The 13,873-nt window shown below is 39.3% G+C and overlaps 1 protein-coding gene across 1 annotated transcript; it reads right to left on the bottom strand.

Moving 5' to 3' along the window:
* Nucleotides 1–211: 211 nt before the first annotated feature.
* Nucleotides 212–13,643, bottom strand: Slc25a31 (solute carrier family 25 member 31). The gene is made up of 6 exons (XM_050138463.1): nt 13,318–13,643; nt 7,428–7,555; nt 5,007–5,124; nt 3,954–4,108; nt 2,655–2,780; nt 212–843 (listed from the first exon to the last, which is right to left on the bottom strand). Exons 1-6 carry the CDS (start codon nt 13,547–13,549, stop codon nt 643–645), a joined length of 960 nt encoding a protein of 319 aa, XP_049994420.1. The 5' UTR covers nt 13,550–13,643; the 3' UTR covers nt 212–642.
* Nucleotides 13,644–13,873: the final 230 nt, after the last annotated feature.

Raw genomic sequence — 13,873 nt, 5'->3', positions numbered from 1 at the left:
ATGTCCTTATAGGTAAAGTTTGTGTCGGGAAGAAAAGGCTCATTACAATAGTTTTGAACTTGCTTTATTATCAATACAGAATACAAAATCTAATGTTGAAGGGATATTTCTTGTTTCAAGATATACTCACACTAGCAAGACTAAACATTAGCAAAGTTTCATATATTCTGATAGGAACTGTAAGTGCTAACAGTCATGCTTGAGATGCATTAACAGTTGCTGCAGAAGAAAGCCGATTTATATAAGAGACACTGATGACAACCCTTGATAAGTGTTTAGGAACTATTTGTCATACTATACAATTTGTGAAAGATGGGATTACAGCTGTCCTAAGCAAACAAAAATTTAAAGATACTTTTATTTATCAGATTCCACATTATATAGTGTTCACAAGTGTAAAATTTTTTTTAGCAGAAGTAACATACACTATAATAAAATGCCTTACTAAATGATTCTGGATCTAAGTGGGAAGAAACCCATTTTGTTCTGACTATAATACTAAAATCTTGAAAAAGTATTTTCTTTATTGCAGAATAAACACTGTAAAAGACATTGACAGTAGTAACACACTATCAAAATATATACAAATGGCAGCTATATAATTTTCATGTTTTTTACATTAGAAATATGCATATTCCCAATTTAATCTCCTGATGAACTACCTCCAATATCAATGTTGAGAAATTCTTTGATTTTATCGTATAGCACCAACACCAAGGCACCCCCTGTACCACGAAGAATGTTGGAGAAGGCACCACGGAAGAATGCAGCTGTTCCTTCATTTTGGTATATTTTCACAAAGCAGTCTAAGGTTCCTTTATACTGCCGTTCAGACTCACCGCTCTATGTGTAAAAGAAAATTTTCTATTAGATTATTATCTTTAGGACATCAGCACTATGAATAAAATCCATGCTGTGCCGAGCTAATGAGAGTATACTTAATATTGCACCGAGGGAATGAAGACTGTTGGCATTTACAGAAGCACTGCCCATATGCTAAATGTTAAAGGATAACATCACATAAATCATGGTTTAATCTCACCACATTTCAATTAACTGAAAAAAATATAGATCAAAATTATCACTAGAAAAATACCGATTTGGGGATTAGGATTTTTTTAAAAAGAAAACTTGGAAAAACAAATGGCCCCAGGACTCTTTATATTAAATCTGTAGATGAAGTATGAGTGATAAAGGGACTAAAAAGATTGAAGAGTTTTAAAAGTTTAAGAAGAAATAAAGTAGGAACAAGTACATAAGCACAAGTTATAAGGGAAAACAAACACAGCGGAGTATGTGATGGAGGAGGTGGCTCAGAGCTTCCTCTAAGTGTGAGGACCTGACTTCAGATCCCCAGAACCCACTTAGTCCGAAGTCCTAGGGCTCCTATGGTGAGATGGGGTGGAGGCTGGAAACTCCTGGGAGCTCAACGGCCAGCTAACCTGTCACGGGCAGGTAAGCAAGAGCCCCTGTCTAAAGCAAGGTGGAAAGTGAGGCCTGACACCTGAGGTTGTCCTATGACCTTTGCATGCATGTCTGCACTCACACAGATAAACACACGAGTATGCATAAACACATAGATTTTTTTAAGTCAAATGATAATGAAAACAATAATGTGGAAAGTTAAATAAGTTCTTTAAAATATATTGGGGGAAATTTTCTGTAAGTAATGTTTTAGAAAAAGAATGACCTCCAAATTATTAGAAATTTTAAGGACAACATAAATGCAGATGATCAGAGGTTTTGAAGAGTTATATATAACAAAATTATGATAATTATTTTTAAATCTCAGAAAACAGAGAAGCAAACCTACCAAAACATAATTTACAATTTCCAGGAAAGTAAGTCCTAAAGCTATAGAATCAGTGCGTCAGAAGTGCAACTGTCAAAGCTGCTGTCACAAGGGAAGCGGCATATCCCACGGGTTCCCCTCCATCGTCACTGAGATTCTGCTATCAGGGGGCTGAATATGATCACCTTAGGCAGTGTGCATTCCTGGGTCCTTTGCACGTTTCCTTTTAATCAGTAACTGTGTGTCTTCAGTACAGCGCTATGAGTTTGGGTGCAGGTTCTATTTGTACTACTAGAACTTAGTGTAGACTAAGCAGTCAAATGTTTACTAAGAAATGAGTGTAACATGAAAGAGATAGAATACATAAAGTTTAGACATTTATGTTTAGAGCACAGAGTACATGAAGTAATATTTCAAAGGCCCTAAGTTTGATTCCCAGAATTCATATGGTGGCTCACAACCATCTGTAAATCCAGTTCCTGGGGATCCAATGTCCTCTTCTTGGCATCCTTGGGCACTGGGCAAACAATGGGTGCAGAGACATACATAAAGGCAAAACATCCACACCCATCAAAGAGTAATTATTCCAGAAAAGTTTAAAAGATGGGATATTCATGTAATCTCTATTACTCCCTCCCCTCCACACTCCCAGACATTCAGGAGCAGAAGGCAGTTTTGTTCTCACAGCACAAAGGAAGAAGCTTTGCTGGCTGCTGGCTCTTTTACAGCAGGAAACAATACTAGCTCAAGCAAACAAAGTAGAAAAATGAACTTTGCCTTTCAGCTAAAATGTTTCTGAAATCCAAGCATATTAAATCTGCATGTAAGACACAGATTCAGATAAACTTATTAAGTCTGTTACCTGCATCATCATACGCCTTCTGACCGTGTCAAAGGGATAGGAGAGAATTCCAGAGCAGGTTGTCACGAGTTGAGCAATGATAAAAGAGACAAGAAACGGGGTTTCCTTTGGCTTTGGCAGTAAGCCCTAGGAGAAAAATGTTATCAAGTAATTAATCTACTTTTCCAAAGTATCTTAAATTAATTCAAAGGATATTTTTTATAAATACATGAAAGATGATGAAATTATATTTAAAGTACAATTTAAAAACATCTGGAGCTGAGAATGTAGGCCAGTGGTAAAGAGTTTGCCTAGCATGTAGAAGGTCCTGCATTTGATATCCAGAACCACAGACCAAACCAAATCTAGCTGAAGTTCATAACAGGAGATTGGTAAGAAAAGGTATGATGTTCACACATGATGATGCTTCAGATTTATGGAAATAAAACATATAAAATGTTTTAGAAACTATTAAAATTAGACTATTAATGGCACATAAAACAAAATGTCAGCATCCACTGACCAAAAAAGGTCTTTCTTGTATAACTGAAAAATGGTGTTTGATGAACAACTTGAAAGTTCCATGCTGGTGAAGAAGCATCCCCGACTGTCACTATTGAAGGCGATAACATGCACAGGACACTGGTCTGTGATTACACATGGAATTTGAGATACAAATTCCAATAATAATAGATTAAGCTAAAGTAACCTTTCTATACCACAATAATGATATTTAACCACATTTATAGTATTAAGAGGGGAAGAGGAGTAACATGCAAGTCTAGCATAAAATCCCTCTTAACTTAGAAAATGCTGATAATACTTTCATTGATTCCTTTTGGAAACATGCAACAGTAGTGAAGAGCAAAGATGTTTTGCTTATCATTTAATAACTTAATCCAACAATGGCAAGTGGTTGAACCAAGCCATTTAATTAGTCCTTCCTTAGTTCTGACACTGATTATCTGCATATAAAAAGTGATAATACAATTAAAATACATCAGCAAAACAGTTAGAACATGCATTTTTACCTACAGAAGATACAGAGGCTCAACCAGTACACTTTCCATGGTAGCCTGTTTATTATGCAAAAGCCTTAAAAACTTCCTTGTTGAAAAAATGTTCATGTAAAGTCTGTTATAATAGTTAAAATTTAACTGAATTATATTCATACAATTGTCATGGATTAAATAAAATTTATTCTCTACTTTATCATTTATTTTGCCTTATGTAAATAAAGTGTACATTAATTAGAATATACTAATTAGGATAAAAAGAACAAACCATGTATCGAACAGCCATTTAAAGTCACCAAATTACCTTAACAGTGTCATAAGCTCCAAAATAAGAGGCTCGGTAAACAATGATACCCTGAACGGAGACACCAAACCCTTGGTATAGACCAATAATTCCATCTGACTTTGCTATTTTTATGATGCAGTCACCTAACCCCTTGAATTGCCGTTGCTCGGGACCTAAAATAAAGCAATGAAAACTCTAAGTAATATTTATATAAAACATCTTAATCAAAGTAATGAAATATTTTAAAGATTCAAATGATCTGAGACTTCTACCCAGAAAATTTCCTGAAGGACACAAGTAATCTTCCCATTCATTCAAGGTTGCAGGAAGTATTTTAAAATAAATTAACTGAAAATATTAATCTCAGCCAGGCAGTGGTGATGCACACCGTTAATCCCAGCACTCATCTCTGTGAGTTCAAAGCCAGCCTGGTCTACAAGAGCTAGTTCCAGAACACGCTTCAAAGTTACAGAAAAACCCTGCCTTGAAAAACAAAAAATAAACAAAAAACCGAAAATATCAGTTTGACATGAAATATTTAGGAAGAAACAAAGAAAATCTCCAGAGTTACAGCTGTTAATCTCACCAAAGAACCACTATAAACAAATAAGGAATATAGAAGGGTCTATGAGAACAATAGAAAACTTACTGGCAAGCTTTTGGGCTTACTCATTTGTTAAATGTTCATTTCGATTTTCTCTTAAAAAAAAAAAAAGAAACAAAGTAGATACTGTAAGCCTGATTACTACATATTTGGTTCAGAATAAATTCTGTAGACCAGAAACTAGAAAGATGGCTCAGCAGTTAGGAGTGTTTGCGGCTCTTCCGGCAGACGAATTCAGTTTCCAGCACTCATGCTAGATGGCTCACAAGTGCCTGCAATTTCAGTTCTAGGGGACTCAACACCCTTTTCTGGCCCCTACCAGCACCTGTATACACGACAGCTACCCACACAGACACACACATACACATAAATAAAAATAAATCTCAAAAAACTGTAACATTTGATAACAAAGTTGATACACATGGCTCAAAGCACAAAGGAATAGTTAATACTTATAAAAATTTTACCTTTTCCAATATCAACACCTAATCGGGTTCTGGCAAAATCTAGTGGATATACCACACACAAGGATGTTGCTCCAGCAGCCCCTCCAGAAGCCAGGTTTGCTAGAAACCACCTCCAGAACTGATACACAAATTAAAAAAGCATTAACCTATTGAATATGACAGTTAAAAATAGCTAAACCAATTTTCAAAAAGATTAAAAAGCAAACCAATATCTATAAGCTGCTCCTATGAACACATATGATAACATACAAAACATTTCCCCCCTATCCACGCAACCTCTCCCCCCATTACGTTCTCATGCTGGGGACAGAGCCCAGGACAGCATCATGGGCTTATGAGAATAGAACAGATTATCTAAACTGGAGCTGTTACGGAAAATGCAGGATACAAGGTCTTTGTAACCACAAAGTAGAGTCAAGTGAAAATATCCTAGCCAAATTCAGTTTCCTACTACACTCAGTACTAATATTTTTAAAATTAGTTTTAAATCTTAGACTGCTTTGAAACTCCTAATTCTATTTTGGCCTAGAATGCCCTTCACAATGCTTTTCATAAATAAAAACAGTTGTTGGATCATGCTTTAAGCTCTATTTCTTTCATGGCATCTCTCCTCTTCAGCCCTGTAAAACTATAACCTTATATGGTCTATAACCATATTCTCTTCCTATGAATAATTAAAGGTGAATCAGCAGGGCAATGGTGGCGCACGCCTTTAATCCTAGCACTCGGGAGGCAGAGGCAGGCGGATCTCTGTCAGTTCGAGACCAGCCTGGTCTACAGAGCTAGTTCCAGGACAGGCTCCAAAGTCACAGAGAAACCCTGTCTCAAAACCCCCCTCCCCCCAAAAAAAATTAAAGGTGAATCATAGGACCAAGATTCAAAATGTGTCACTACATTCTAGTCTTTTATTTTAAAATTATACTTAAAACTTTTTCAACCATAGTTACTTATATATACTTATACTCCTACAGATTATAATTCTGGAGACCAAGATTATAGTTGTTTAATACATTTAAATACACTTTATACAATTTATCCTTGAATACAATTCAATGGTTGGATTCACAGAGTTAAATATCCATCACCAGTTTTAAAACATTTATATGACCTCTAAAGAAATTCTATACTTATAACTCATCCTCCCTAATGCCTTGAGCCCTAGGTACCTATCAATATTTCTATCTCTATAGTGTCAATTGTGGACATTCCATATGAATGAAAAAACATAGTATGTGATTATTTGTGGTAGATTTTTTCCATTTGATAATGCCTTGAGGTTGATTCATGTAGCAACATCTATTACGACACTTCATCCTGTTTAACTGCCCAATGAGTGCTATCTGGATAGATACATACTTTTTCTTTATCATGTGCTGCTGGGCTTCATGAACTAGAATTCTGTTGAAGATGTTTTTTCTCTCCTATGTGCTCATCAGGGATACTGCCTTCTCATTTTTTGTTGTATTCTTTTGGTTTGGTATGATGGTGTTAAAGGAGGTGATTTTTAGTCTATTTCTAGTTATTAAGAAGTTTACTATACTATTAAACCTCCCATACCCTTCTATATCTTGTTTGCAATGTTTTTGTATGTGTGTGTTCATATGAAAGTCAAAGGACAACTCTGGGTACCATTCCTCAGTATATACCTTGCATTTTTGGGGTGGGGTTGGTAGACTTGGGGTCTCTTACTTACCCAGCCAGAGCTCACCCATTAGGCTAGGCAGGTTGGCCAGCAGACCCAAAGGTCTGACTGTCTCCCTTCCCCAGCATGAGGATTACTAGTGCACACCATCAGGCTCCAATTGTTTATGAAATATGTGTTCTGAGGCTTAAACTCATCCTGCTTGTGCAACAAATATTTTGTCTACTGAACAAAGCCTTACTCCATCTTACTCCCCAGCCTTACTCCATCTGTTTGTTACATAATTTTCTCTTGGCTTGACCCTTCTTGTCTTAGCTTCTGTGCTGGAGATTAAACCCAGAGTCCCACAGGCAAGCCTGTGCTCTACCACTGAACTACACTCCAGGAACTCCTCTCATGCTTCACTTCCATAAAGGAAAAACAACAATAATAATAGGGAATAAGCAACCCCAGTGGTAGGTAATATAAACCTGACGGCTGTTTCTTTATGCTTACAAGAAGCAGGAATTCTAAGATATGAATTACATTTAATGCTTACTCTGGGAAATGAAGCCTTGAGACTAATGAACCCTGAGCTACTGAAGCTAAGAGATTTCAGGAAACGTGTTGAAGCTAATATAATTTTTGTAACTTACTACATATGCTAACTCGTCAATATTTAATGTGCTCCATTTCTATTTTTACAGCTACCAGAGTACCTTCACTCTAATTAAGACGTTATAGGTAAGACAAATTCAATAGTTTCTTAGAAAATTTTAGACATATTAAAACATAATTACCTGTTTTTCTTTATTAACTCCAGACATGAATAGTTGTTTGTATTTGTCCTTAAAAGCGAAATTTAAAGCTTGTGTCGGAAAGTATCGAATAACATTTGCAAAATTGCCACGCCAATAACTTAAAAAACCTACAGAATCAAACACATAAATTAATTTTGATTAGTAAAGAATGTGTTTTAACATTTTTACTGAAGGAAGAAACAGGAGCAATAATTATACAGTCCATCAAAATTTTGTTCATTTCAAACAGAAAATCTAAAGAACTTATGAAAAGTATCAGCTAAACAAACACAGGACTTGTCAATGGGAAAAAAGCAGAAACCACTAATAACTTCTGGTCTCATCCCTAAACCTTGATGCCAGTTCCTACAGTAAGAAGCTGTTATGTGCTAGTACAATGCACCAAACAGACTAACTTACTGAATAACATATGCGACCATGAGAATTAAAAGGGGTAACAGAAACCTATATCCTCTTCTTTTTATGTTCTAGAACCATTTTGAAAGCGGGCTAGAATTTACAGAAAAGGAAGAAGGGTGATGCTCGGTGGCGAAAGAAGAGTTGATCAATTTTATTTCAAGGTAAGTCTCTCCTAGTCTGTTGGAAGTAAATAATCCCCCACCTCAGTTCTCCATGGACTGCCCAACCCTCATTACTGAGCTGTTATGTGACTTAACATTTAGAGCTGTCCTTATAGTCTAAAGTTTCTCTGGAACATGGCTCACCCATAATCTTGATTATTTTCAGCAGATAGCAAACTGTCAAGTGGCTTGACTGTGTACTTTAAATAGGGCATCTCTAGTTCTAACCAGGAGAATGCCCTAAATCAGGTCTTTAAAAATAATTCAAAAGACCGTGATTTCATAAAATGAAATGTCTTCTTATCTAGGACTTGAAAATGGGGAGAATGCAAATTAAAACCACAGTTATTTTGGATCTGTTACAACAGCTACCATCAGAAAGACAAGAATATTAGTAAGGACACAGGGGAAGAAAGAACCATGTATAATGTATGAGATTCTCTGCAAACTAAAAGCAGAACTACCACAGGTTCCACATCCCATCCCCGAGTACATATATAGAGGAGCTAAAACAGGATGTTGAGATGTCTGCATTTGCATGTGCAGTGCTACACACAACAGCCAAGATACAGGTTAGCCTAAGCTCCATCAGCAGATAAATTAAGAAAATGCAGAATATATACATAACGGAATTACTGTTCCTTAAAAGAAAAGGTGTGGCACTTACATCTATGAACCCACAGCCAGACATTATGTGGAAAGATTCTACATTAGAGGTCTCCACTGCGTCCCTCCTCCCTTCTCTTGGAGATTGGGGAGCCCCTTGTAAGATGAGGATGAAATATTGCAGGAATCAGAGGAGATGGAGAACACCAGGAGATCATGACCCACTGAAACAACTAAGCAGGACTTGCGTGGGCTCACAGGGACTGAAGGGACAAGTGTGGGGCCTACGAGGGTCTGCATCATGTCTTCTGAGTATATGTAGGATAATGTTTTTGTGGGACTTCTAACAGTGGATGCAAGCCTGTCTCTGTCTCTCTCCACTGTTTTTCTGTATAATAGCCCTGGCTATCCTGGAGCTCACTCTGTAGACCTGGCTGGTCTCCCCTGTGCTGGGATTAAAAGTGTGTGTCACCACTGCTCAGCTGTATCTCTGACTCTTTCGCCTCTTATTGGATTGCCTTGTCCAGCACAGATATGAAGACTTTTGCCTTGTCTTATAGCATCTTGTTTTGTCCTGTTTGGCCATCATCTCTTGGAGGCCTGCTCTTTTCTGAAGGGGAAAAAGGGGACATATCTGGGGGAAAGGAAAGATGGGAAAAAACCAAAAGGAGCAGAGGGAGAAGAAACTGTGGTCAGGATGTATTTTATTCAAGAAGAATCTACTGTCAATAAAAATAAATGAACCTAAGGATAATATAGTAAATGAAACAGGAAAGCATGGAAAGAAAAATGTCATATGGTATCATTTATCTGTAGAATTTAAAAACATTTAACACAAGAATATAGTAAAGTAGTGGTTCCCAGAGGCTGGGGAGGGGTGTATCTGGCGGTTAAGTGGGCAAAAATGAGATGTTGGTTTCACAGGGTGGGGTGAATGAACTTTGGGTCTCTAACACAAAATATGGGGACTTTTTTAAGCAAATAAGACAAACATAAAAGTAAGCAAATAGCTTCCCCTGGGATGGGAGGCTCCCAGATCTAGGGACTCACAGGATGGCAACTAATACTAATACGACTTCAAGTTCATAACAGAGCAAATCATAAACATACTGAAAACACACAAAGTGCTTTAATTACACATGGTAATTAATATGTTAACTTGTTTGAGTACCACATAGCGGAGAAAAATAATGACATCTTGAAATTTGCAGGCAAATGGATGGAACTTGAAAACATCATATTCAGTAAGGTAACCCAGACCCCCAAAATAATTATCATATGTACTCACTCATAAAGTGGTTTTAAAACATAAAGCAAAGAAAACCAGTCCACAAATCACAATCCCAGAGAACTTAGACAACAATGAGGACCCTAGGAGACATACATGGATCTAATCTACATGGGAAGTAGAAAAAGACAAAATCTCCTGAGTAAATTGGGAGCATGGGAACCATGGGAGAGAGTTGGAGGGGAGGGAGAGACAGGGAAGAGAGCAGAGAAAAATGTAGAGCTCAATAAAAATCAATTAAAAAAAGGAAAAATTTTGTGAAATTAGACAACAACAAAGAAAGTTGTTCTAAATTACTAAGGATGGTGCAAAACTAATTTGAAGCATTTCTAATGGCACTTAAATTCTTATTAGTTAATAAAAACTTTCAAAATCAGAGATACACATTTGTTTTCTCAGAGTCTGACCTCTGGAACAAAGAATTCACCAAATGAACCCCGAGTGTGTAAATAACACTAAGTGATATTTAATTTTCTGGCCACAGCCACAGTAACACACTGACACCACACTGGCATAGAATAAGGTTCAGAAAGCACATTTTGGTAGAAGCCTTTCCAACTAAACAAGGGCGACTAAAATTTAAAAAAAATTAAATTAAACCAAAAAACTGGTTTGCAGTCACATGAGGAAGGTGCTGTCATCCCATTGTGAGCTGGCTCACACACATTTGATCACGTTGGACATGGCTGATTCAGATCATGAGTTATTCCCCGTAATTCTGATTACTGTACCAGATGCTCACTTCACCAAAGAACAGAAGAGTCCTGTAGCTTTGGTTAACATACCGAATACAAATAAAAGTTTTCATGACAAAGGTGTCCTTAAACCTTCAGGAGAGCCAGAAGGAGCATCACATCTGTAACTAAGGGTGGGTCCTTCTTCCCTCCTTCCTTTCTTTCTGAGAGAGGATCCTACTAAGCAGCAGCTCAGGTGGTCCTTGAACTTGGAGGAGTCCTCCCGACCCTTGGATTTCATGTTATTGTAATTTAGGATTACATTCCTCTGAACTGTACACACAAAGCTTCCCCCATAACATTTCAAAATGCCTCTAGATGGCAATACTCTCCCTGCTGTGAGGTATCCTGATGCTTTAGTAACAATGACCCACACAGAAGAACAGAAAATTTCTCAAAGTTCTGCTTATGATTACATCTTGAAAAGTAAAGATATGAAAAGCAGCTGGGCTGTGGTGGCGCATGCCTTTAATCCCAGCACTAAAGAGGCAGAGGCAGGCGGATCTCTGAGTTCGAGGCCAGCCTGGTCTAAAAGAGCTAGTTCCAGAACAGGTTCCAAAGCTACAAAGAAACCTTGTCTCGAAAAAACCGAAAAAAAAAAAGATATGAAAACCAGAAAAATACATAGAATTAACCCAAATTACAAGAACCAAATTTTGGGGGTTATATTTTAAAAATAAAAAAAACATTTTTAAATAAAAAAACCCCTCAAAAATTTCTGTTAATCTATCCCCTATATTCTACTCAGCAGTCAGGAAGAGTTGTAACCACATCTCTAGAAATAAAGTAACGTTCCTCAATCCCTGTTTTTTCTTTTTTCAAATGGTATGTTTTAGTATGCTGCCTGGGCTGTTCCCCAACATTTTAGCTTAAACAATACCACACTTGGACAGAGCCCATTGTTTTATTGTTTTACTTCGAGAAAACTTAACCACAGACCTAGAAGCAAAAGAAAGGATTGTTCTGGAGTGGAAGTCACTTCATTTCCTCTTCTGAATAAAGGATAAATCTATTTTCTTTGTAAAAATTTGTACAGGGTTTTCAACAGAACCCAAATATCTGAATGCACACAAGCCTTCTGCTGAGCTGATTATCTATCATGGGTCATTTTGAGCAATGGCTCATGAAGGACTTTCACTGTTTATCAAATCATTTCGGTATTAAGAAAAATTCCATCCCTAAAAAAAAAAAACCTAAAAACACAAGTAAAACTGATCATGGATTATGTATTTTGCTTAGTGTTGTTTTTTTTTCTCTGTTTAACTCTGATAACATAAATCATGTTAGGATTGATGAGATGACTCAACAGATAAAAACACCTGTTGTCAAGCCCACTGACCTGAGTTCTAACCCCAGGACACTCACAGAGTGTCTGCAAGTTATCCTGATTCCATATCTGTGTCATGGCACACATGAATGCAAACATGAAGACACACAAAGTATGTTTTTAATAAAAGTTCTTATTAGTTATATTAAAGCACCATTTGTCCTGATTACTGAATCTTGCCCACTCTGCAATTGTGCACAGAGAAGCCTGCCTTGTGGGAAGGCCTGGTCTTCAGTGGTTCTCCAAAATAAGCAGAGCTTTGTGCTGATTAGGCAGCAGACTACTCAGAGGCTACAAAGCATCCACATCTGTACTTCTCGGAAGCTTAGTACTTCAAAAAAATAACTAAGCCACTTGAATACTAATTAACATAAAGCATCTTGAACCCTGGGAAGTCACACATTTTTTTTTCTGGGCCAGGCACAAGTATTACTCAAAGTACAATTACTGGTATAACAGACCTACATGGAAAGTGCAGGCTAGGGTCTCACCTGCAAACAGGATTAAGAAACAGACCTGTAATCTCAAGGCTCTCAAAAATAGGCAGAAAGATGAACTCAAGTTCAATTCCAGCCTGGTCCTTAATAGTGAACTCCAGGCTACCAAGGGCTACATAGACCCTGCCTCAAAAGTTGGTGCCCTTACACACTCAGCAACAACCCTCCACCACCTTCATCGCACACCAAGAAACAAAAAAAAGAAACATCTGCTAGGCTGTAGCCGGCAGCTCCCCCCACCCTACACACCCCCCTTTTCTGATGACCCTCCCGCTGCTACCTCCACCCTACACACCCCTTTCTGATTGACCCTACCCATTCTTCTGCATCACTCTGGGCCACCTCTTCTCTGGAAATTACCCCTTCCTACTGAGTAACCCAATTTCTCTGTGCCAACCATTCTGGTGTCACCTCACCCTTTGAGTGAACCCTAGTTTGGATAATCTCTTTCCCCTGGGCTACCCCTTTTCTGGAAGACTCCCCTCCCTTTCCACTGGATCAATCTTCCTCTGGTCACCTCTTCTCTGGATGGACCCCCGCTCCTGATCTAGAAGATATTTCCCTTACTTCCTCTGGACTGCTCCTCCTGGGACCACCCTACTCCCTAAATGACTCTCTCTTCAGGGTTATCTGCTGTGTCGCTCTCTTCCCCTAGATAATCCCCTCCCCTGGTCACCTCCTGTGCATGATCCTTCCTCTAGGTGACCCCCCCTTTTCCCCGGGGCACCCACCTCTGGACCACCCTGTGTCACCTACTCCTTGGGTGACCCCTTTCTCTCCGGGTCACCCTTTCTGCGTTTACCCCTCACCCCGACCCGTCTGTGGGCCGCGGAGGCCGCGGATGGCACCATACGCACCTTGCTCGCGCGGAATGCGCACCAGGCAGTCCACCATGCCCTTGTAGCGCGCCTCGGGGCTGATCTGCTTGGAGGATGCCTGCACCTGCAGCAGCAGCTTCACTCGCTCGATGGGGGCCACGGCTGTCTTCGACACGGCGGCCGCGACGCCGCCAGCCAGCAGGTCCTTCGCGAAGGACGCGGGGTCGAACAGCGCCTTCTTGGAAGAGGGCTTCTTGGAGTCGCTCGACATGCTGGACAGAAGACGGACAACCGACGGCCGCAGCGCCACACCGACACCCAAGCCACAGGGACCGGAAAGCCGCCTTGGCTTTATCCTGGCGGGAAAGCGGCGCTAGGGATGCTGGGAGAACAGCGCAACCGGCACGGGCCTGAAGAGCTGCGCAGGCGCGCCCAACGGCCTTGCCGCCTGGCATGGTGCACGTGACCCCAACACGTGTTTCCCAGTGCGCCTGCGCAGTGTGCAGCTGCTTGTCCGTGGCGCGGGGGGGGGGGGTAGGGGCGGGGGCGTGGCACGCCCACTGAGTGCTCCTGATGGGCGGAAGGTCCTTCAACC

This window comes from Alexandromys fortis, unplaced genomic scaffold (assembly GCF_014885135.2).
Source record: "Alexandromys fortis isolate MF-2015 unplaced genomic scaffold, M_Fortis_MF-2015_v1.1 scaffold_15, whole genome shotgun sequence".
NCBI classification, from domain to species: Eukaryota; Metazoa; Chordata; class Mammalia; order Rodentia; family Cricetidae; genus Alexandromys; species Alexandromys fortis.
The sequence above is the reverse complement of the archived record's forward strand: the minus strand, read 5'-3'. Positions and strand labels throughout refer to the sequence as shown.

What these genes read in the sequence shown, in the direction of transcription:
- Slc25a31 (XM_050138463.1), bottom strand. Translation starts at nt 13,549, where the DNA reads ATGTCGAGCGACTCCAAGAAGCCCTCTTCCAAGAAGGCGCTGTTCGAC. An exon ending in GAGTTAATAAAGAAAAACAG is followed by an intron (nt 5,125 to 7,427) that starts GTAATTATGTTT and finishes TTTGTGTATCAG; the next exon opens with TTCTGGAGGTGGTTTCTAGC. An exon ending in GAGCTTATGACACTGTTAAG is followed by an intron (nt 2,781 to 3,953) that starts GTAATTTGGTGA and finishes TTTTTCTCCTAG; the next exon opens with GGCTTACTGCCAAAGCCAAA.